Genomic DNA, 23,872 nt, shown 5'->3' on the forward strand with positions numbered 1-23,872 from the left:
CACCCCAGTCTGATTTAGTTGGCTCAGGTTAGACGAGAAAGATTCTATTTTCTTTTTGATGGTGTACTTGATGAGTTGAAACTGCTGCGAATCACACTGGGCACAGTCTCCGACCAACGGTGAAAGAGGCACACACAAAAACCAAGATCTCGCAAAATCACTGGGGCTGGTGTCAATTTTCAGGCGGAAATCAGTTTTCAAAATAACACGACTTGAGAGTAAATTTTAAAATCTGGAGGAAAAAACTGAAAATGTAAAAAAAAACAAACCTCGCCTCAACTGTAAAATTGAAGTTTTATGATGTCCCCCCCCCCCCACCACCTTGAAATGGACTATTCCACTTAATGAGGTCATACGTTGAACAGCCAATGGAAGGAGATATTGAGACTTAATTGATGAGGTCGGTGGCACAATCCAGTGAGAGTGTGGGGGGGGCGTGGGAATAAACAGACCAAAATGATGGAAGGCAGTCTTGGGTTTTTAAAACTTGTGAACACTGTTTCTCGAATGAAATGTTAATCCAAGATGGCTGGGTTGCCTTGAGCCAAGCAGGGTTTGGCTTTCGGCCCCCGGCCCCACGTCGACATCTCGCACAAACCCCAGCGTTCCCGTCTCCCGGGCAACGGGAACGCCAGTGCGGCTGCCCAGCCTCGGACTCCAGCGAGGCCGATGAAGGAGATGGGAGGAGGGTCGGTCTTGGCTGTGGGTTGAAGAACAATCCCAATCGTTCTCTCCGAGGACGTGAAGACGACACGAAAGGGAACCGACAGCAACGGGCTTTCCCCAACCGGAAACTGCTGACCATTCTGGCTCTGCCCATTCACAGTCTTCCCCTTCCATTGTTTCTTCACAATATTTTGCTGCAGTCATGTCGAGAGTTCATCTCACTCCAGGGAGATCCGTTAAGAATTGCAAAAGATTCAATTTTTTTTTTCCTTTAAAAAAAAATTTCTGTTTCTTCTCTCTTTTCTGTTTTTTTTTTAAAAAAAAAAGTTTATTTTTAAAAAAAGTTCTATGCACAGCTGCCAGGCGGCAAAGTCCGGTGAAAGGTCAAAGGTTAAGTATTGGCACGTCAAACAGGTCGCAAACGCCTTCGCTATCGTCAAGGTTGAAGTAATAGTCGTGGTCTCCTGGCGGCGGAGAAAGCCTCAGCAGAGGGGCGAAAACTGCGTGGGAAAGAGAACGGGTGAGACAAAACGGTGGCAAGGTCACGGCAGCACAGTTTAAACCCAGTGTCAGTGGTCATCCAGGTCTCCCCTCACGGGTAACGTCCCTCAACAAGGGAGGTCATATAGACCGGTCTGTCCACCTGTCCCACGCAGGGCTCCGATCGAACCTTCCCCTCACAGGACACACCCAGCGCCCCCCCGCCCCCCCCGCCCCGGAGAGAATCTCTCCCCCCCTTCGCCCCCATCAGTCCAGAACTCCCCAGGCTGAAAGTCTCTTACCTTCTGAAGACATCAGCTCGTCTATGAGGTCAGAATCCATACATTCTGCAAAACAAATACAAAAAGATCGTTCCGCAGGAGTACAAATTACTTTATCACATCGAATCGACAGCACTGCGACAGGTAACACCAATTCCCACCAGTCCCAGAAACTTTTATTCTAGAGTGTGAACGAAAGAACAAGTTGTTGCTGCTTCCGCCAGCCAGATTGTGAGGGGAGCCTGTCACAACGTCCAATCATTTCCAGCTACAACCCCAGTCAGCACCCATTCTCTCCCCTTCTCTCTTTTATGAGCACTTCCCCCTAATGCCCCTCTCAAGAGGGGTACAATCCACAGCCAGGGTCACTTGCCACTACCTCCGTCCTTAGGTGTCAGCCGTGGCTCAGTGGGTAGCACTCTCGCCTCTGAATCTGAGGGATCTGGGTTCAAGTCCCACTCCAGGGACTTGCACACACAATCCAGGCTGACACTCCAGAGCAGTACTGAGGGAGAGCTGCACTGTCAGAGTGCCGTTTGTCAGATTAAATGTTAAACCCAGGTCGCATCTGCCCTTTCAGGTGGACATAAAAGATTCCGTGGCACTATTTCGAAGAGCAGGGGAGTTCTCCCCGGTGTCTTGGCCAATATTTATCCCTCAACCAACACCACTAAAAGCAGATTATCTGGACATTTTCTTCTTGCTGTGTGCAAAATGGCTGCTGTTTTTCCTACACTGCAAAAGTGACAACACTTCAAAAGTACTTCATTGGCTGTAAAGCACTTTCGGAAGTCATGAAAAGCGCTATATAAATGCAAGCTATATAGCCGACTCGACACGTGAAGTTTATTCAACCGTGGGGAGCATCAGAGCGAATTCTGTCCGAGTCTGATGTCCATACACGTCTGCTTCCAGTGTGGCCGGTATATAAACCGGCGTGGGGGCTCTCATGCCCGGCCTCAACGGTCAAAACCAGCAACGAGAAACGCTTGGGGTACATCGAGCCCCGCTGGTGGGCAGGCTGGGACACGACACTTCACACAGGCAGCCACCCCCCAACCATGGACCTTACCCCTGACATCAGAGGCCCCGAAGCACAAACCGGCCGACTTTACCTTTGACCCCACCCCAAACTCGAGCTGCATGACCTCCAGGATGTCATCACATGACCTCCAACCACCAACCCCCCCCCATTGGTTCCCCGACACATCCATCCTCTGGCACCCCCCCCCCCAACCGTTTCCCAGCCAATCGGACAGCGAGCGAGCAGACTCGTTACCCGATTGGCTGAATCTTGACTGTCGGTCAAACAGCCTTTATTTTCCATTTCCGATATTTTTATAACTGATCACCGAAAGCGTTCAGGGAAAATGGAGAAAAGAACATACAATATATTTTACTGCCCTGATGGTTTTTCTCACCGAGTTGCTCGCTGCAATTAATCCTTAATTCCTGGACACTCCTGACAATCCTAGCCGTAGGCCCTAGTCCCTAAAAAAAAACCAGGGAGGAGAAGCTGGGGGGATGGGGGTGGAGGGAGGGGGAGGGGGAGGGGGTGGAGGGAGGGGGAGGGGGAGGGGGTGGAGGGAGGCGATTCCTCAGCACAGACACTAACACCCCGCCCCCTCCCACGCACCTCGTGAAGTTTTGCGGAAGGAGTGAAAACCTGGAGGGGAGTTGCTAGTTTTAGAACCAAGGGCGAGCCTCCCTCTCGGAAGGGAACGAGACCGGTTTGAAACGGGGCAGCTGGACGTCCCCGAGCTGACGTCGGCCGCCTGACTGAACACAGGCAGGCTGAGAGCGGGTGCAGGCCCGGGGCAGGGCACGGCAGGACAGGCCAGGACAGGGGAAAACACACACTCTCAGCCCCCAGTTTAGCAGCGGGGACTTTCCAGATTAGACTTGACGGTTAATAAACCACTGCACGCAAAAGCATGTTATTGCACCAAAGAAAGAAAATAAACAGAAACTACGAGGCGAAACAGGACAGCTGGAGAGAGCAAATCTTTGAAGGAAACAACAGCTGAATGTACAGCCAGAGAGCTGCCTGACCAGATCGGGGGAGGGGCTGGCTTGCCTGGTGCAGTGACCTTTCACCTCCGCACAAGGGGATGGCCTCAGTCTCTCCTCTCGCTGGTGCGTGGCTGGGCTGGGCTGGGCAGTGTGAACCTGGCTCCCAGTGGCTCTGGATCGACACACAATCCAATACTAGTCAGCCTTCACTTCAAGAGGCTGTGGGAACGGCTGGCGAGGGAAATGGTGCGACAGAGGGCTCCACCCTGCCTCCACCCCAGGCCACACCTGACAGAGCGGTGCTCAATGCTGGGACGGGTCCCGCTCAACTCCTGGAACCCAACCTTGCGCCGTGAACTCCCCTTAAAATGAGCGGAGTTAGGAATTCTTGGCATATTTTAGTCTTAGTCTCACCGGAGGAGGTCACGTGACCGGTCGCTCGTTGAACCTCACTTCTCCCAGCAGCCTTTGCTGATTCTTTGCCTCGGATCAGGATAAGGGGGGACAGAAATAAACCCAGAACCGGGGGGGGACCGGGGGGCTCAGGGTCAGGGCTGATAAGGGCAAGTTCAGCACAAAGGTCCAGAATTATTCCTTCACACAGAAGATCAAGAGCTGGAACGAGAGGGCGGGATGACCAACTGAAGCCAGGACATTGGTCTCATTGAAGAGAGAGAGCCGGACACTGTGATGGGAGACAGTTGCTTTCAGGATGGGTGACGTCAGACGAGCCACAAAGCGCTCTCGTTCATCTGAACCACGCTCCTGAGTTACCTTGGCCAAGTTGCAGTTGTGTGACTGAACAGCAGAGGGCACCAACTCATTGATATAACGGAGATGGGAGGGCGAAACAAGAGGTGTTTTAAACCCAGGCTGCACAAGGTGGGGAAGGCCCCTGAGATTCGGTCTCCGGCCTGTGCTGAGGCTGCTCTTCCCTGGGCTTCAACTGCCCTCTGTGTTCCTGGGTTTGGGATGCTGGGAATTAGCCAGGGCTCCACTCAGTGAGTGTCAGCTGCGGCTCAGTGATCGTCTGAGTCAGAAGGTTGTGGGTTCAAGTCCCACTCCAGTGACTTAAGCACAAAATCTAGGCTGCCACTCCAGTGCAGTACTGAGGGGAGCGCTGCACTGTCGGAGGGTCAGTACTGAGGGGAGTGCTGCACTGTCGGAGGGTCAGTACTGAGGGAGCGCTGCACTGTCAGAGGGTCAGTACTGAGGGAGCGCTGCACTGTCAGAGGGTCAGGACTGAGGGATCGCTGCACTGTCAGAGGGTCAGGACTGAGGGAGCGCTGCACTGTCAGAGGGTCAGTACTGAGGGGAGTGCTGCACTGTCAGAGGGTCAGTACTGAGGGAGCGCTGCACTGTCAGAGGGTCAGGACTGAGGGAGCGCTGCACTGTCAGAGGGTCAGTACTGAGGGGAGCGCTGCACTGTCAGAGGGTCAGTACTGAGGGAGCGCTGCACTGTCAGAGGGTCAGTACTGAGGGGAGTGCTGCACTGTCAGAGGGTCAGTACTGAGGGAGCGCTGCACTGTCAGAGGGTCAGTACTGAGGGGAGCACTGCACTGTCAGAGGGTCAGTACTGAGGGAGCGCTGCACTGTCAGAGGGTCAGTACTGAGGGAGTGCTGCACTGTCAGAGGGTCAGTACTGAGGGAGTGCTGCACTGTCAGAGGGTCAGTACTGAGGGAGCACTGCACTGTCAGAGGGTCAGTACTGAGGGGAGCGCTGCACTGTCAGAGGGTCAGTACTGAGGGGAGCGCTGCACTGTCAGAGGGTCAGTACTGAGGGGAGTGCTGCACTGTCAGAGGGTCAGTACTGAGGGGAGCGCTGCACTGTCAGAGGGTCAGTACTGAGGGAGCGCTGCACTGTCAGAGGGTCAGTACTGAGGAAGCGCTGCACTGTCAGAGGTGCCGGCTTTCGATGAGACATTAAACTGAGGCCCCGTCTGCCCTCTCAGGCGGATCTAAAAGATCCCATGGCACTATTTCAAAGAGCAGGGGAGTTCTCCCCAGTATCCTGGCCGAGATTTATCCCTGAACCAACATCACTAAAACAGATTATCTGGTCATTATCACATTGTTGTTTGTGGGATCTTGCTGTGCGCAAATTGGCTGCCACGTTTCCTACATTACAACAGTGCCTACACCTCAAAAATAATTCATTGGCTGTAAAGCGCTTTGGGACGTCCTGAGGTCATGAATGGCGCGATATAAATGCAAGTCTTTCTTTTGAGCGACCCCTGTGAGGGCAGAATCAGGTTCAGGCTCGGTCGGATGCCAGGGTACTACCAGCCCCCATTCCCGTGCCCCTACTCAGTACCTCACCACCGAGGTCCAACACAGCCCGGATCAAAATGGTCAGCACCTGACTGGACCCAGCTCCCCATTCACAGTGAGAGCTGCACTCAGTCACATGGTTACTACTGAACTCACTCCTACCTTTAGTGGGGTCAAACATCTCCGTCAATTCTTTAGGAAATTCCAAATCTGTGAAAGAAAATCTATGCATTAAAACCACCATAAACCAGAACGGTGAGTTACCTCGAGTTAAAACCGCCATAAACCAGAACGGTGAGTTACCTCGAGTTAAAACCGCCATAAACCAGAACGGTGAGTTACCTCGAGTTAAAACCGCCATAAACCAGAACGGTGAGTTACCTCGAGTTAAAACCGCCATAAACCAGAACGGTGAGTTACCTCGAGTTAAAACCGCCATAAACCAGAACGGTGAGTTACCTCGAGTTAAAACCGCCATAAACCAGAACGGTGAGTTACCTCGAGTTAAAACCGCCATAAACCAGAACGGTGAGTTACCTCGAGTTAAAACCGCCATAAACCAGAACGGTGAGTTACCTCGAGTTAAAACCACCATAAACCAGAACGGTGAGTTACCTCGAGTTAAAACCGCCATAAACCAGAACGGTGAGTTACCTCGTGTTAAAACCGCCATAAACCAGAACGGTGAGTTACCTCGAGTTAAAACCTCCATAAACCAGAACGGTGAGTTACCTCGAGTTAAAACCGCCATAAACCAGAACGGTGAGTTACCTCGAGTTAAAACCGCCATAAACCAGAACGGTGAGTTACCTCGAGTTAAAACCGCCATAAACCAGAACGGTGAGTTACCTCGAGTTAAAACCGCCATAAACCAGAACGGTGAGTTACCTCGAGTTAAAACCGCCATAAACCAGAACGGTGAGTTACCTCGAGTTAAAACCGCCATAAACCAGAACGGTGAGTTACCTCGAGTTAAAACCGCCATAAACCAGAACGGTGAGTTACCTCGAGTTAAAACCGCCATAAACCAGAACGGTGAGTTACCTCGAGTTAAAACCGCCATAAACCAGAACGGTGAGTTACCTCGAGTTAAAACCGCCATAAACCAGAACGGCGAGTTACCTCGAGTTAAAACCACCATAAACCAGAACGGCGAGTTACCTCGAGTTAAAACCACCATAAACCAGAACGGTGAGTTACCTCCAGTGAGACTCACCATAAACCAGAACGGTGAGTTACCTCGAGTTAAAACCACCATAAACCAGAACGGTGAGTTACCTCGAGTTAAAACCACCATAAACCAGAACGGTGAGTTACCTTGAGTTAAAACCACCATAAACCAGAACGGTGAGTTACCTCGAGTTAAAACCACCATAAACCGGAACGGTGAGTTACCTCGAGTTAAAACCACCATAAACCAGAACGGTGAGTTACCTCGAGTTAAAACCACCATAAACCAGAACGGTGAGTTACCTCGAGTTAAAACCACCATAAACCAGAACGGTGAGTTACTGCGAGTTAAAATCACCATAAACCAGAATGGTGAGTTACCTCCAGTTAAAACCGCCATAAACCAGAACGGTGAGTTACCTCGAGTTAAACTCACCATGAACCAGAACGGTGAGTTACCTCGAGTTAAACTCACCATAAACCAGAACGGTGAGTTACCTCCAGTTAAACTCACCATAAACCAGAACGGTGAGTTACCTCGAGTTAAACTCACCATGAACCAGAACGGTGAGTTACCTCCAGTTAAACTCACCATAAACCAGAACGGTGAGTTACCTCGAGTTAAACTCACCATAAACCAGAACGGTGAGTTACCTCGAGTTAAACTCACCATAAACCAGAACGGTGAGTTACCTCGAGTTAAACTCACCATAAACCAGAACGGTGAGTTACCTCGAGGTACTCCCCCCCGAGCCTTGATCATAAAGTCAGTGGAACAGAATTTGATGTCACACTGAGGGAGGGGAGCCCGACAGGGTGCTCCCGAGCTGCCTCTGATCAGCAGTTTTACCCCTTGAATTGCCAGCAGTTTGGTCCAGCTCCTGGACCGTGATATTAAAACAAACACTAACATGAGGGTAACGAGGGCACGCAGACACCAAGGGTGGTCTCATTGCTGGAATATCAACCACCCCGAACTGAATCACAATCAGAATAAAAACATTAAACTCCTCAACTCCTCCTGTTTGCCCCACTATCCTTGCTCCATTCTCCCTCCTATTTTGTTTAAGCTGCAATTTCACTGAAGCTCACCTGTCCACCCACGTCAACCCTTACCCCACCACCCCTCCCCACCCAGGCCTCCCCCACCCCCCCGATCCTACACTTATAACCCGCGGCAGACTGAACGGGGAGCAGGGCACTGTGGGGGTGAAATGGGGCCCAGTAGGGCCGGGTGCAGTCTCGTCTGTAAAATGGAGCGTGGCAGAGGGGCGATGGGTTATCGCCCTGTGTACAGGGCTTCGGATCACCAAACAGTCCAGGAGAGAATCCTTCCTAAATAAAGAGGGAATCTTGCCATTTTTTATTTTGGTGGAGGGGGTCAGTGAAATGCCAGCCGGGTCACCTGCCGATGGGGGAGTGTGAACACCTGTTTACTGCAGTGTCTCCACTCAAATGAGGAAGTGGTTTAACATCAGCTTCACGGAGCTCAGGACCCACAGAGGCTCCCGTCTGCCCGCCCGCCCGCCACACATTCACTGCTGGATCGAACGGTTCATTAACAGAGATACAAGCTCAGCACCTGCTGTGGGTGTCTTTCAAACCCCTTTCTCCCCCTCCCCCAGGTTGGTTAAGCATCTCAGGCAGTCTCAGTGTGCTTGTGGGGGGAGGGTTTAAAGGGACAGGCCCCCTCCAGCTAGCGGCGGCCAGATGTGAGCAGGCACTCGGCTGCTGCATTAAAGGGCACTCAGTTTTGTCGGTAAGCTTTTTGTGGCTTTGAGCTTCACCCGATGGTTCGGTTGGTGTCTGGGTCTCCTGGTGTGGCGCCAATCTACACGAGCCTGGAAAGCAGGCCCTCCCCAGCCGCTGGTTTGGCTGATCGCGTAAAGGGAGACGCCGAGGGCTGATCCGGTTTGGCTGTGACGCCCCACACAGTCCAACAGCTGCCTAATATTCCCACTGCTGGTGGTATCGCTGAGACCAGGTCCTTCATACTGCAGAGGGCTGCCAATCGTATAATAATGTGAAAGTGTATAGGGTCTCAGAGGTACCAGAGGGTGGGCGCAGCCTGGGGAACAGTAATCAATAGAATAGAGCAGTTGTCAAAGGAGGAAGGAGAGAGAAAGAAAAGAGAGAGAGAGAAAGAAAAGAGAGAGAGAGAGAGAAAAGAAAGAAAAGAAAGAAAAGAGAGAGAGAAAGAAAAGAGAGAGAGAAAAAAGAGAGAGAGAAAAAAGAGAGAGAAAAGAGAGAGAGAGAAAAGAGAAAGAAAAGAGAGAGAGAAAGAAAAGAGAGAGTGAGAGAAAGAAAAGAGAGAGAGAGAGAAAAAAAGAGAGAAATGAGAAAAAAAGAGAGAGAGAAATGAGAAAAGAGACAGAGAACGAAGGAGCCTTGGTCAAGGACATGGCTGGAATTGGCTGTGATACTTACCCACCGACTATAATTAGTTTATTTAAATTATAACATTTAGGAATTTCATTCCCACCCCCCCAAAACCGTAAAGACAGTGACTCCTTTTTGCCTCTGGTTCTGTGGGCCCCGGGTCTCTGAGTGTGAGCCCAAAGAAAGTGTGTCGGGAATATCACAGTCAAACCCGAATCAGCCCCCACCGTTCAAGCTCACACTTACTCCACTCCCCCCGCCACCCCACCCCTCGAAACACACACACACACAGACCCCACACTATCCCTGCCACCCCCAGCCCACACTGTGCCGGTGATGCTGGACGTTATGGGGCAGCAACCCTGGCTGACTTTTCTGGGCCTATCCCTAAGGGCTCGAGTCCAACTGCAGCAACCCCAGTCCCTGCACTCCAGTCCACATCAGAAAACTCAGCAGCACCGGGGCCGGTGTTCAGTTATTGAGGGATACCCAGAGGGGGAGCTACGTCCTTTCTGTATCTCTCGACAGATCTGCTGGATTCTGAGCGAGAGGCCCAACTGCTTCACTGTAGGCCGCATGTACCATGTATTTTCTTTCTATGTATTTCAAGGGCAAATAGTGTTGCTGTTCAGTCACAGCAAAAGCAAGGACGGTTAACACCTGCCTCCTGTTTGTACAACTCAACATCAAACTACCAGAGAAGGGTTTCGAGTGAAGCCTCGGCCTCCTCCCAGGCCTCATCTCAGCTCCTTGCGATCATTTTTCCAAAGCAAAGGCGGGAGGCCAGCCCCCCCTGAAACCCTGCTCCTTCACACCCAGGGGAGAGGCGGGGGGAAAAAAAAGAGAAAGAGTATTCAGTTTGAGAGACTGGCTGTCGGGCAGGAAGGCCCGCGCTGGTTGGCCACTGCCAGGGAGCGGAGAGGCCGGGGTGGGAGAAGAGATCGGATCGGGGGAGGGAGGGCGATCGCGGGGGAGGGAGGCGGGTTTGCTCGAGTTGGCTGGGGGAAGCACTCCTGCTCCTCCTGGCCCACGAGCAGCGCTGGAAAGGCACTTACTTACCTGCCGGATCCGGCCGTTCCCCCCCCTCCCTTCAGCTGCCGGGTTTCCCGAGCCCCGAGAAACATGGCTCACAGCCGTTAAATCGAAACAGCTGCTAAAATCTGAGGCACGCAGCCTCCGGAGAGCAGGTGAGTTGCCCACCAAACAACTCGCCTCCGTTAAAAACCGGAAGTAGGCGTGTTGGAGGCGGGCTAACGATTTTGAAATTTTAACCCCCCCCCCCCGCCACTGCCCGTCCTGGGTGGGGGAGGGTTAAAAATTCCCCCCGGGAGTTCAAATCCCAGCGTGGCAGTTTGAGAATTTGAATTCAGTATTAAAAAAATCCAGAAGTGAAAAGCTGGGATCAGTAGAAGTGAACATGAAGCAGTGGGACGGTCGTAAAAAAACACAACTGGTTGATTACTGTCCCGCTAGGGAAGGAAACAGGCCGTCCGTACCCGGTCTGGGCCTATACGTGACTCCAGTCCCACACCAACGAGGTTGACTCTTAACTGCCCTCTGACGTGGTCTCACAAGTCACTCAGTCGTATCAAGCCGAGTGGTTAAAGGAGGCAGCCCAGGTACCTTCTCGGGACAACTGGGGATCGGTGATAAATGCCGGCCTTGCCAGCGAGGCCCACATCCGAGAATGAATAAGAAATTAAATGAAGTCCAGGATGAAATTCTGTCCCCCTCTCCCTTTTCCAGTGGGAGCCCCTTGGATAATCACTAATAAACCTAGCCTTTTACCTCCTCAGAAGCCGAACCTGCCGATTCTCAGGCGAAGGCCAGTGATAGACCTTTGGACAGTCTGATATTTTAAGGTAAGTCTCAGCAATGATGTCCAACCATCCCCACTTGGTCTCATGGCCCAGCAAACAGCCTGAATGTGGCACCGTGACAGGTGGTTTGGGAAAGGGCCCGGGTCACTGGAAGGAGAGGTCTCCCTGCTCTTATTGTCGGGTTCAGGATGGGCTCGGGGCAGCTCACCGCGTGGATATGCTGCGACCCCCGACCCTGGGCACTGCTGTCTGGACAGGCCGTCTTCCCCATGCCAGGTCGGTCGACCAGGAAAGTCTGCAGGCCGTTATCGGGTCTGTCCCCTCACCCCCACCCCCGGCTCCGAGCACTGCCTAGGAAACCGGAGTCGGGCCCCAAGATGACGCGAGATGCCAACAGAAATACAGCAGTGAGGAAAATGCGTATTTAAATGCACGGGCACACAGGGAACAGGAGCGGGACCGAGCGCGATGCCCCCCCCCAGTCGAACAATCTGCGGACAACACCTCAGCCTGCCCATGAAGACCAGCAACCCGGGGCCCCCAGCAAGAGTCGGCACCTTTGCCAGAGGAGCAGAGGGGACACAGACCGCTTAACCGGAAGGGGCTCACGGCAACTATCGCGTGTGGGATAGGGGACAATGCCCGCGTGGAGTGAAGTCACTGAGCTGCCCCGTGCCCCTCAGGGACAGGAATACACAAAAGGGACAGGAAACAGCTCCCCACAAGAAACCAGAACCAATACCTCAGCTAATCTCAAAGGCTCATTTGTCCAAACTGGTCAATCAACGTTCCCATGTGAACAACATAGGAATTGCTGGATGAAGAAAGACCAGGGTCCATCTAATTCACCTTCTCCCATCCTGGTAATCGCATGATCCAATGATAATGGAGTTATTGACTAATCACAGCAATCAATCTCTATCAATGAGTCTACAACAGACCCAGACATGAGGTGAGGAAAACCCCAGTGATGGAGAGCTTTGGGAACCATCGGTCTAAAGTCTCCTGTTCCTCCCAATCATGGTCCACTTACCTCACGTCATGTCTCAAATTACTCACATACTGCATCCCAAAATGTTATTTTCTGAATCTATCTAATTGGTATTTGAATGAATCAATACTAACTGCTCCCACCGTCTCCCCAGGGAGCCTATTCCATAGATTGACCACTCACTCACTGAAATATTGTTTCCGCAGATTAGTTTTGAATTTACCCCCCTTCAAGTGCAGGCCGTGTCCTCTGGTCTGACTATTCTGGACAAGGTGAAATGGCTTGTCATGGTCTACATGATCCAGTCCCTTTAGAATCCTAAAAACAGCAATCATATCACCTCACAACCTTCTCTTTCCCAGTGAGAACATGCCCAATTTATATAATCGCTCCTCATAATCCAATCCCTCCATCCCTCTCAATCAATCTGGTTGTTCTCTTCTGTATCCTTCCGAAAGCTGCAATATCCTTTCTGTACTGTGGCGAATAGGACTGTACACAGTATTCTAAGTGTGCTCGCACCAATGATTTATAAACTGACAGATTACCTCACCATTTCAGCTCAATATTAACCTTTTAATACATCCCAACATCTGAATTGTTTTACTCCCTGCCGCCCAGCACTGTGGTGATCGCTTCAATTTATTGTCAATCAGGACCCCATGCACGTTATTTTCTTTCCAGTTAAGTGACAGTCTCTCCTGCATTTTTTTGTCCCCCACTTTTGCATTTCTCTACATTGAATTTCATCTGCCACCTGTCTGCCCAATTCCCAAGTGTATTCAAATCCTCCGTGTAGTTTATACCCGTCTGCCTTCGTTAGCTTTGCATCATCTGCAAATTTTGCCAACGTGCTCCATTGGAACACAGTCAAAACAGAATTTCCCAAACGCTTTCAAACCAAAATCGGGCCTCACAAAACAGAATCTCCCAAACCCTTTAAACCAAAATCGGGCCTCACAAAACAGAATCTCCCAAACCCTTTAAACCAAAATCGGGCCTCACAAAACAGAATCTCCCAAACCCTTTAAACCAAAATCGGGCCTCACAAAACAGACGCGACCAGATGGCAGCAAATCCAACTTACCCACTGAAGGATCGGGTTTGATTGGTTCGAAGGAGGTAGTGGGGTTGGACAAAGACGTGCTGCTGTCCAATGAGGCCGAAGATTCCAGCGGCTGTGTTTCCATGGTTACGGGCTGACTGGCCGGCGTTGGCACCAGGTTGAGGGGCTCCAGGCTTAAGACACTGCTGGCGTTGCTGTTGGATTCTTGCACTGACGCACTTGGCACTGAGGAAGGAACGAACAGCATTAGAAGACGCGGTGAACAACAGTCGGCAGCTCTGGCCCACGGCGGTCAGTGCACTGCAAGCTCACCACCAGCCAGACATCTGACCGCAGGTCACGGGGATGGGGTGGGGGGGGGCCAAAGGTCACCTTCACCCTCATTCCACACATACCACTGACAATTAGGCCTCCTGTTTAGTTTTTATTTTGTTTATAAATGAATTCTCCTAAACTATTTTTTTCAAAAATCAGAAAAACTCGTCAAGGCGCGTGGTGCAGGACATCACCAAGGTAAAAAAGTGTTCAGGAAGAGAGCAGACATCAGTGCCGGGCTTGGGTTTTAAGCTCCAAAGATCCTGGATGAAGGGAAGACTGAGGGAGAGGGATAAGGAGTTCCATTGTTTTGTTTTGTTGAAGAGTGCTAAGAATAATGAGGTAAAAACAGGAGAACCTAGAGAAGTGAGGATACAGAGGGGAGTGTGTGTCGGACGGTGCCCGCGGAACGCAGGACGGTGCCCGCGGAACGCAGGACGGTGCCCGCGGAACGCAGGAATTAAAAGAGGAAAGATCGAATCCAAGTGAAACGAAAAATCAGAGGGCAGAAAATTCAAGGTTACTTAAAAACATCGGCACATTGATTCAGTCTGTCTGGTTGTATGGAGATTTTAAAAACTCTTTGCAGTCTGTCTTTTTTTCGATGTGCCCTTATTATTTTCCCCATTGGATTTTGGAGAGTTTCTTGTGAATACAGTCCAGTCTCTCTCAGAAGGTTCGAGTGTTGGTGGCGAGCAGCATTTTTGTGCAATCTGTCAGACACACAATTTTAGTTTAACAGGAACTGAGGGTTAACGTGTTCACTGGGTGTACTCCCAACTTTAAGCTGGTCCAGAGAGAGAGAGAGAGAGAGAGCCAGCGGGAGAAAAAAGACAGAGTGAAAGAAAAAACCAGAAAAATACAGGTGCAGCAGGTAATCCGGAAGGCAAATGCCTTTATTTCTAGGGGGATGGAGTATAAAAGCAGGGAAGTCATGCTACAACTGTACAGGGTGCTGGTGAGACCACACCTGGACTACCGTGTACAGTTCTGGTGTCCTTATTTAAGGAAGGACATGCTTGCATTGGAGGCAGTTCAGAGAAGGTTCACTAGGTTGATTCCGGGTATGGAAGGGTTGTCTTATGAGGAAAGACTGAACAGGTTGGGTCTATACTCATTGGAGTTTAGAAGAATGAGAGGAGATCTTATTGAAACATACAGGATTCCGAGGGGACTCGATAGGGTAGATGCTGAAAGGATGTTACCCCTCATGGGGGAATCTAAAACTAGGGGGCATAGTCTCAGAATAAGGGGTCGCCCGTTTAAGACGGAAATGAGGAGGAATTTCTTCTCCCAGAGGGTCGTGAATCTTTGAAATTCTTTACCCCAAAAAGCTGTGGAGGCTGAGTCATTGAATACATTCAAGGCTGAGTTAGACAAATTTTTGATCAGCAAGAGAGTCAAAGAATATGGGGAAAAGGCGGGAAAGTGGAGTTGAGGTAAAAATCAGATCAGTCATGATCTCATTAAATGGCGGAGCAGGCTCGAGGGGCCGAATGGCCTACTCTTGCTCCTATCTCTTATGGTCTTATTATGGTCAAAGAGCAAGGGAGGCAGAGAAAGAGAGAGGGAAAAAGAGAGAGAGAGAGAGAGAGACTTCAAATTCACAGCACAGAAACCAAAAATTCGGCCCAACTGATCCATGTCGGTGATTATGCTCCACATGAGCCTCCTCTCAACATTCTTCATCTCAGAGAGAGACAGAGAGAGTGTGTGTTTGGGGGGGGGGGGGCGGGGGTATGGAGGTGAAGAACCCCATTTTAAACAATGGAACGATACACCATATTTGAATCGCTCTCCAAACCTTCTGCAGGCCACCAGACTTCACTGGTGGTGTTTTCATTTTATTTAATTTGAAATTAAGGTAAACTCTAACGGCCCAATGTACAAGTGCGTCTCCTGGTAGCCATAATGGCACGTGTGATAGTTAAGCTGTGGTCATCATGATGCCTTTGGTAGCCACGGCGATGCATGGGGTCGTTAAGTGAAGACGTACATTTTCGACACCAGACTGGGTCTAAAGTTGACCTGCTGAGTTCACCTCATCAAGTCTCTGCCACCCTTTCCCAGTCTATCATTTGACCTCCGACCCCCCGCAGAAATTCAAAGTTGACCTGGCGGCAGTGGGCGGTGCTCACCTGTGGGCGTTGCTGCTGTGGGCCGGGGCGGAGATATCTGTGGGGCAGCGGGCAGAGTGGCAGGTCGGGCCGGGGACCTCGGCTCGGTCTCATGGTGGCTGGCCAGTGCCGGCCTCTGTGGGGTGGTGGGCACCATGGGCGGGCACTGAATCAGGTCTTCAGGCGGGGGTACCGGGACCACCACCGGGGAGGAGGACGACGTGTCCTTGTTCACCAGCAACACGTTGATGGGACCTGTCGTGCTCTTCAGGTGAATCTGGTATTTCTTCTGTCCATTCAGGCCCTGGAACACAAACAGCACGTCAGCAAACCAAACAGACAAGGGCAGGTGGGGAGGGCACCTTTAAACCTTAAAGGTGCAGGCACAGAATAACTGACCTCTAAAGCCTTTATGTGACATAGATCATGTGATCTTCAGAGCTCATGTGCGGGGGAGGGGGCAACTTTTTACTATCTTACAGTTAGAGAATGGTGAAGAATTTACAGTAGACACACAGATTACCAGAATGATCTCAATCTAAAAGAGGGGAAAAGAAGGGGCTGGGGCGGTGTGGGAAAGAGGCAGAAGGAGAAGGAGAGAAGCCCCCCGGGGGGGCGAACGCAGGGCGAGGGAAAGGGGGGGGGGGCAGGATGAGGGGGGGCCCCAAGGAAGGGCGCGGGGGTGGCCAAAGGGCGCGGGGCGAGAGGGGCGCGGGGCGAGAGGCGGAGGGGATGTGCGAGTGTGTGATGTCAAATAATGGACTCACCCCTTCTGGAATGGGAACCTCCAGCTGTGTGCCTGAGGGTGCCTGGATGGCTAACAGAGTATCACCTGGACACGGAGAGAAGAAACACATTACTGGACAGGTTGGAATCTGAGGAAATCATCATTCAATCCCACACTGTGCTCAACACCACCACCAGGCCCAGCCTGGAGGGGGCAGGATCGGGGCAAGCAACAGACCAGAGGTCATCACGATGTGTGAACAACAACTGTAAATAAATTGGTAAATACATCGCAGGTCCTGCTCCACAAGCCCCTCCCATCACAAATACAAAAACTCAGCCTTGAGGGAGCAAAGTTGAGGGAGGGGGGGAATTTATTAGGGGACACTGCACAATGAGACCATCTATTCAACGATGCGTCTTGCAATAATTCTCTCCCCCCCAACTGTGCACATCTCTAACATCCCTTCCCTGCTTCCCAGGATTATCCTCCCGAATCCTGGGAACTATTCCCACTCGACACGGACAAGTGTTCCTTACCTTTAAAACATCGGCACATATCTTCGTGCGTCACATATGCTAACGTAGAAAACAGTTAAGGACACACAACGCTGAGAGGAGAGTCCGCTTTGACCCAGAGAAGCCTGATCGGGTGTTCCATTACAGCGCTCACACACCCGGACCCATGTTTGAATATAAACCAGCTCTAAATTGGTAAACAGCTGCCTTATCGCCCAATGGCCAAGTGGCAGCCCAACACTCTTAACTTTAAACGTTCTACATCCGGGGCAGCAGCCCGGGGTCTGGGGTTAGGTGTTGGGAGAGAGAGAAAGACAATTGTTTGTCCCGGGGTTAAGGAGACAGTCAGCCAGGGCTCCCAGGCCTGACTGCGATCCAGCAACCCCTGGTGGAGAGTTTGTGTGCGCACAACAGGATGCGACCTGGCATGATGCAACCTCACGGTCGAATAGCCCACCGAGACTCCCCGCCTTGGATCACGCACAAGGAGTGGCCGTTTGGACAAGGTCCCAGACAACCATGGAACCTTACTCCAGTGAGAGGAGGAGGGGAGAAGCTAGAATAAAATGGTGGGACGGGAACGAAGGGGTCTGGGAAAACACGAGAGTCAAACAGACAGTCGTGCTCATCAGTGTTGGCCACTGTCATCAACGGTCAGGGTCACCAGGGTCAGTGTCGGCTGGTGTCACCAGAGGCCAGTGTGAGAATGGATCAGTGCGCCAAGGATGAGTGTGAGCACGGGTCAGGGTCACCAGAAGTCAGTGTGAGCTCAGGTCAGTGTGCCGGGGTGAGTGTGAGCACAGGTCTGGGTCACCAGAGGTCAGTGTGCCGGGGTGAGTGTGAGCACGGGTCTGGGTCACCAGAGGTCAGTGTGAGCTCAGGTCAGTGTGCCGGGGTGAGTGTGAGCACGGGTCAGTGTCACCAGAGGTCAATGAGAGTTCGGGTCAGTGTGCTGGGGTGAGTGTGAGCACGGGTCAGGGTCACCAGAGGTCAATGAGAGTTCGGGTCAGTGTGCCGGGGTGAGTGTGAGCACGGGTCAGGGTCACCAGAGGTCAATGAGAGTTCGGGTCAGTGTGCTGGGGTGAGTGTGAGCACGGGTCAGGGTCACCAGAGGTCAATGAGAGTTCGGGTCAGTGTGCCGGGGTGAGTGTGAGCACGGGTCAGTGTCGGCTAGTGTCACCAGGGGCCTGATTGATCCGGGAGGGGAACCCCGTGGGGTAATAGTACAGGTGGGAGAAGCCATGCCCCATCTAGCCAGGCTCCACTCCGCCACCTCACTGAATCTACCCGGAAAGGCAAACTGGGCAGAGCCAATGGGCTGTTTTGGGCACTCAGCCAGCCAAGCAATGCCGAACCAATGGGAGGCTGCACACAACCTGAGTTTGAGGCGGTCAGCCTGCAGGGGTCACAACAAAATGGGGGAGCTGGAGGGGGAGGGGGAGCTGGAGGGTTGTGCCAAAGGATATCTGCTGTTCTCTATGTCGTCTGTCACGTTCTGAATGCTCTGCTGTACCCAGACTCGCTGCTGGTCCAGCTCTTGCTCCCGTCGGTCCAGGTCCTCGAGCTCTGCCTTCAGGTCGATGAGATTGTCCGCAATCTCCCGCGTGTTGCATCCTGGGCCCACTCCTCTGTGACCGAGAACAAAAGACACATGCTGCAAATTACTGCCTGCTCTGGACTGGAAACAGAAATACTGGAACGCACAATCGGACTAACAGGAAGGGCCTTCGGTCCAACCCCCTCACCAACCACTGATGGCTCAGCGGGAGTAAACACCGCCCAGTGTGGGATCCAGCATCCCAGCCTGGCAGGCTCCACCTTGGTTTAGAATGTTACCACTTGGGGCTGCAGCCCTTGGGGGAAGGGGAGATATAAGTGACCATAACTCTGGTTCCCAATCACCACATGCGGTGACAACCCCTGGATAGAATCCAGCACGGTGGCGATGCCCCCCGTGGGCGAATGGCCGGCCAGCACTCACCGTCTGGTCTCACACGTGGGGAATGGGCACTTGGGCCGGGTGTTAACGGCCTCAGGGGAGAGGAGAAAATGGCAAGGCGCGGAGAAAAGACCGGATAAGCCAAATCCAGCAGGACCCGACTCCATCCTACATCCGGCCGATAGGGGGATTAGGGAGAGTGGTCCTTCACGCTCACCCCACCCAAGACATGTCCATCCCTGTTCCCCAGGAGCACGAGATTATCACTTCCCCTGTCCACCTCCTGAGGAGGAACAATAAAAGGGCAGATCGTCCTCTTAAAATAAATACAGATGTTTCTTAAAACCCCAGCTCGGGCCAGGGGAGAGGAGGAGAGAAAACGGGAAGGAAACAAAGTTAGTGAAAAATAAAAAAAAATTGTTTTAAAGTCCCGATTAACCTGCCCCTATTTACATCCTCACCAACCCCACTGTGGGGCGAACACAGGGGGAAAGGGAGACTGAGGAACAGCCCACTCAGCAATAATGTCCACGAGATGGGAATATTCCCCACTTTGGGATCCGGCAGAGTGACAAAATGGGAACTACGGCCAACAAACCAAGCTGGTGGAGCAAGAGCACGCTGCTCTCCTCCCCCGTCACGGGTTGTGGGAGAGGATGAAGCATTTGATCAGATGTTGTCGCCCCCAGATCTTACCCACTCAAACATTCTGAAGCCAAGAAAGATGTGAGAGTGGCATCTGGCGACGGGAGACATTCCCCGCTGGAATCCACAGCTGGCCAGCGGTTATCGGTGGAAGCTTCAGGATCGAAGATCAACCGGCCTATTAAAGCAGAGCGCCAGTCCGTGCAAAGAAACAGGCTTTGCGGCCTACCTGACTCGGAGCCTGAGGGAGCAGCAATGCTGGCCAGCTCCAGACCATGGGAACGGAGCAAAGTCAATCGCTGTCCTTTAAAAACCCAGCATTCCTGACTTAAGGCCTGAGGAAATCCTCATGTGCTCACTGAGCTGACAAGTTATCCTGAAGATCGTATGTCGGCAGGAATGTGTTCTGCGAGCCAGAAATTCCCACTTTGTAAACCAAGGTGTTAGCAGTGGCTCAGTGGGTAGCACTCTCGTCTTTGAGTCAGAAGGTCACGGGTTCAAGCCTCCGTCCAGATTTGAGCACATAAATCCAGGCTGACGCTCCAGTGCGGTACTGAGGGGAGAGTTGCACTGTTGGAGGTGCCGTCTTATGGATGAGACGTTAAACTGAGGCCCCATCTGTCCTCTCAGGTGGACGTAAAAAATCCCATGGCACTATTTCAAAGAAGAGCAGGGGAGTTCTCCCTGGTGTCCTGGCCGATATTTATCCCTCAACTAACATCACTAAAAAACAGATTATCTGGTCATTATCGCAATGCTATTTGTGGGATCTTGCTGTGCGCAAATTGGCTGCCATGATTCTTACATTACAACAGTGACTACACTTCATTAGCTGTAAAGTGCTTTGGGACATCCTGATTGTCCCTGTGGGAAATGGCTGTTGACGATCATATTTTAAAACTGGGGAGACCGGGATAAAAATCCCAGGGTGGCAGTTTGAGAATTTGATTTCACTTTTGAAATAAAAGCTGAAAATAAAAAGCTGGTAGGTCAAAGTGACCAGGATGCTGTTGGATTGTCGTTAAAAACCCAACTGGTTCACCAATGTCCCTTTAGGGAAGGAAACCTGCCGCCCCTACCCGCTCCAGAATATACGTGATCCAGTCCCACACCAACCTCTTGGCTGCCCTCTGAAGAGGCCTCGCAAACCACCCATTTACAAAGAATAAAATCCCTCCCTAACAGCACTGTGGGAGCACTTTCACCACATGGTTCAAGGTTGCGGCCTTGCCACCTTCTTGGGGCAACTAGGGACGGGCAATAAATGCCGGCCTTGCCAGCGATGCCCACATCCCCAGGATGAATTTAAATAAAAAGTGCCAGGGATTGACAATGAGTTGGTATGGGAATGTTTGGTTGCTGCCTGGTCACACTATTATTCCCCTTGGCCTGTTGTCCAGCTTGTGTTGACATTGTCTTGTCCATCAACAGACCGCCCAAAGTGTCAAACTGTGATCGCGAGGGGAGAGAGGGTGGGCCGAAGGGCAGTCGGGCTGCCGGCTGATTCTAGGTTCACCGCTTTCCTCACCATTTTATCCCCCCGTCCCTGTCCAAGTGGTGGGTCTCGTTGGGGGTACAGTTGGCGCTGCCCTGGCAACCTTCCACTGCCCCGTCCCCGTTGACCAGTCTTTGCCCAGGCGGTGAACGCCAGTGAGCTATTCAACAGTGGAGTGACGTCGCGGTAGAGCAGGAGCCCGTGACCACCGCGGCCGAGCGGCTTTCCCCCAACCGAGATTGGTTAATATGCAGCAGGAAACAGAACCGCCATCTTGTGACCCACGCCACTCTGTGCCACTCTGGGTGCCGCCTTTACCCATCGAGCCTTCGGGGAGCTCGGGTTTCAAGTTTCACTTCAAACAGTGCCCGGTGCTCCCGGACAAAAACTGATTCCCCAATTATTCAGTGCACAGGCTCAAAGTCCCACGTGGCGTGCGAGGAGTGACTGAGGGGCATGATTCCTTCTCTTGGGCCCCTACTTTAAATCCTTACAGATTAGCAGAGGAAAATTTAGTGCGGGACCCTCTGAGGGACAGTATTTTAGGTTTTAGTCAAGCCCCAGTCCAGAGACTTGAGCACTCGATCTAGGCCGACACTTCAGTGCAGTGCTGAGGGAGTGCTGCACTGTCGGGGATGCCGGATGAGATGTTAACCTGAGGCCCTGCCTACCTGTTCCTGTGGTTCGGGTGGATGTACCAGATGCATTTAAGGGGAAGCCCGATAAACACATGAGGGAGAAAGGAATAGAAGTTTATGTTAATAGGGTGAGACGAGGTGGGGAGGGAGGAGGATCGTGTGGAGCATAAACACCAGCATAGACCTTTTGGGCCGAATGGCCTGTTCCTGTGCTGTAAATTCTATGTCGATCCCATGGCACCATTCCGAGACGGGCAACATGTGTCCGACCGGCGTTCCTCCCTCAACCAACACATCAACATCTCACTCGTCTCTTGCTGTTTGCGCTCAAAATGGCGGCCATGTTTGCCTCCATACGTCACTCCATTCCAAAACACATCCCTTGTGTGTAAGTGTGGTGAGAGATTGTACAAGTTGCTATTTAGTGCAAGGGTGTCTTTTAAATGGAGGCTGAAGTTTGCCCAGTCTGTGGTTCGTGCCTCATTCACTCGCGTCGGGTGAAACTTTGCCGATTACTGGGCGTTGGCTCGTTGGATGGATTGGTGGGGGGGGGGTGGGGGCGGGGAGATGGGGAAGGTCAGAGATTTCAAAACGTACAAGATCCGGCCTAGGCTGGAGAAATGTGTCGAGGGTGCCCCCCCACCCCACCCCGAGCAGGGTGTCGAGGGTGCCCCCCCACCCCACCCCGAGCAGGGTGTCGAGGGTGCCCCCCCACCCCACCCCGAGCAGGGTGTCGAGGGTGCCCCCCCCACCCCACCCCGAGCAGGGTGTCGAGGGTGCCCCCCACCCCACCCCGAGCAGGGTGTCGAGGGTGCCCCCCACCCCACCCCCGAGCAGGGTGTCGAGGGGTGCCCCCCCACCCCACCCCGAGCAGGGTGTCGAGGGTGCCCCCCCACCCCACCCCGAGCAGGGTGTCGAGGGTGCCCCCCACCCCACCCCGAGCAGGGTGTCGAGGGTGCCCCCCCACCCCACCCCGAGCAGGGTGTCGAGGGTGCCCCCCCCACCCCACCCCGAGCAGGGTGTCGAGGGTGCCCCCCACCCCACCCCGAGCAGGGTGTCGAGGGTGCCCCCCCCACCCAACCCCGAGCAGGGTGCCCAGTCAAACACCGCTGTAATAGCTGAAGTCGGTTGTGCAGTTCTTCTGACTCAGCAGATGGGTTGGGGGCGAGGGAGAAGAGTGTCGATACTTTACAGGAATATTCAAGAGTAGAGCTGTCCCTGGAATAATCTATGGGGAAATGCGTCCAGTGAATTGTTGGTGATATATTTTTTTTTAAATTAAAAAAAACAAAGATTCAAGTTGTGAAAGTAAGCTGGGAGATGGTGACCTTTCACCTTTCGGACCAGGGTTTAAATCCAGCCAAGTGGAGGGAGGACGGTCTGTCTGTCGGGTGATTGGGTCCTCTCTGAAATGAGGTCGGGCGGAGTCTGTCCAGTGTCAGTGGGCACAGGTACAAAACTGCCCACAGTTAAATACCAAGATGGCAGTGTCGTTTGGACCGTCAAGATCGCTGATGTGGGAAATGGAATCCATCGTCCTGATGCTGTGGGTCAGGGCTGTGCACAGGTTGGGCCACAGGTCAGTGAGAATCAAAGACCCCCCGCCCCCCCATGCTGAACGTCCCTGTCCTGCTCCCACACTCTCCGCTCCCTGCTGACCTTTACTTCACCAGGTGAACCTTTCAGCCTCTTCCAACTTCCTGCTCCTGAAAGGTGCTTCCTGATTGGTGGGAAATACTGCTCCTTGATTGGTTTAAATGCACCAATCAAGAAGCAGCTTGAATAACTCTCACGACCCAAGGACTTGAACAAGTCAGGAGGCAAACGGAGGGAGGGGCCGCCGGGGGGGGGGGCCAATGGGCCACGTGTTGGACACCGCCACCATCACTAAAACTAATTATATGCTCATTTATCACACTGCTATTTGTGGGAGCTTGCTGTGTGCAATTTAACTGCCGCATTGCCCTTTATTATAACAGTGACCACACTTCAAAAAGTATTTCATTGGCTGTAAAGTGCTTTGGGGCGTCCTGAGGTCGTGAAAGGCATTATATAACAACAACAACAATTTGTATTTATATAAAGCCTTGAATGTAATAAAATGTCCTAAGGTGCTTTACAGGAGCGATTATCAGGCAAAATTTAACACCAAGCCACGTAAGAAGATATTACGACAGGTGGCCAAAAGCTTGGTCATAGAGGTAGGTTTTAAGGAGCGTCTCAAAGGAGGAGAAAGAGGGAGAGAGGCGGAGAGAGGGGGGAGAGAGGGGGAGAGAGGGGGGAGAGAGGCAGAGAGAGGCGGAGAGAGGGGGAGAGAGGGGGAGAGGGGGAGAGAGGCAGA

General features: G+C 52.3%; 2 protein-coding genes across 2 annotated transcripts in view; both read right to left on the bottom strand.

The window, feature by feature from the left end:
* Window positions 1-2: 2 nt before the first annotated feature.
* Window positions 3-18,920, bottom strand: e2f4 (E2F transcription factor 4). The gene is made up of 9 exons (XM_067997546.1): window positions 18,796-18,920; window positions 18,281-18,442; window positions 16,836-16,879; window positions 16,337-16,401; window positions 15,591-15,873; window positions 13,159-13,362; window positions 5,874-5,921; window positions 1,449-1,493; window positions 3-1,166 (listed from the first exon to the last, which is right to left on the bottom strand). The coding sequence occupies exons 1-9, from the start codon at window positions 18,918-18,920 to the stop codon at window positions 1,051-1,053; spliced, it is 1,092 nt and encodes a 363-aa protein (XP_067853647.1). The 3' UTR covers window positions 3-1,050.
* Window positions 18,921-19,445: 525 nt separating this feature from the next.
* LOC137333397 (engulfment and cell motility protein 3-like) overlaps window positions 19,446-23,872 on the bottom strand; it is a 73,816-nt gene continuing 69,389 nt past the window's right edge. Inside the window, 1 exon segment of the mRNA XM_067997548.1 lies at window positions 19,446-19,733. Within this exon segment, the coding sequence (XP_067853649.1) occupies window positions 19,446-19,733 (288 nt within the window).

This window comes from Heptranchias perlo, chromosome 16 (assembly GCF_035084215.1).
Source record: "Heptranchias perlo isolate sHepPer1 chromosome 16, sHepPer1.hap1, whole genome shotgun sequence".
Classification (NCBI taxonomy): Eukaryota; Metazoa; Chordata; class Chondrichthyes; order Hexanchiformes; family Hexanchidae; genus Heptranchias; species Heptranchias perlo.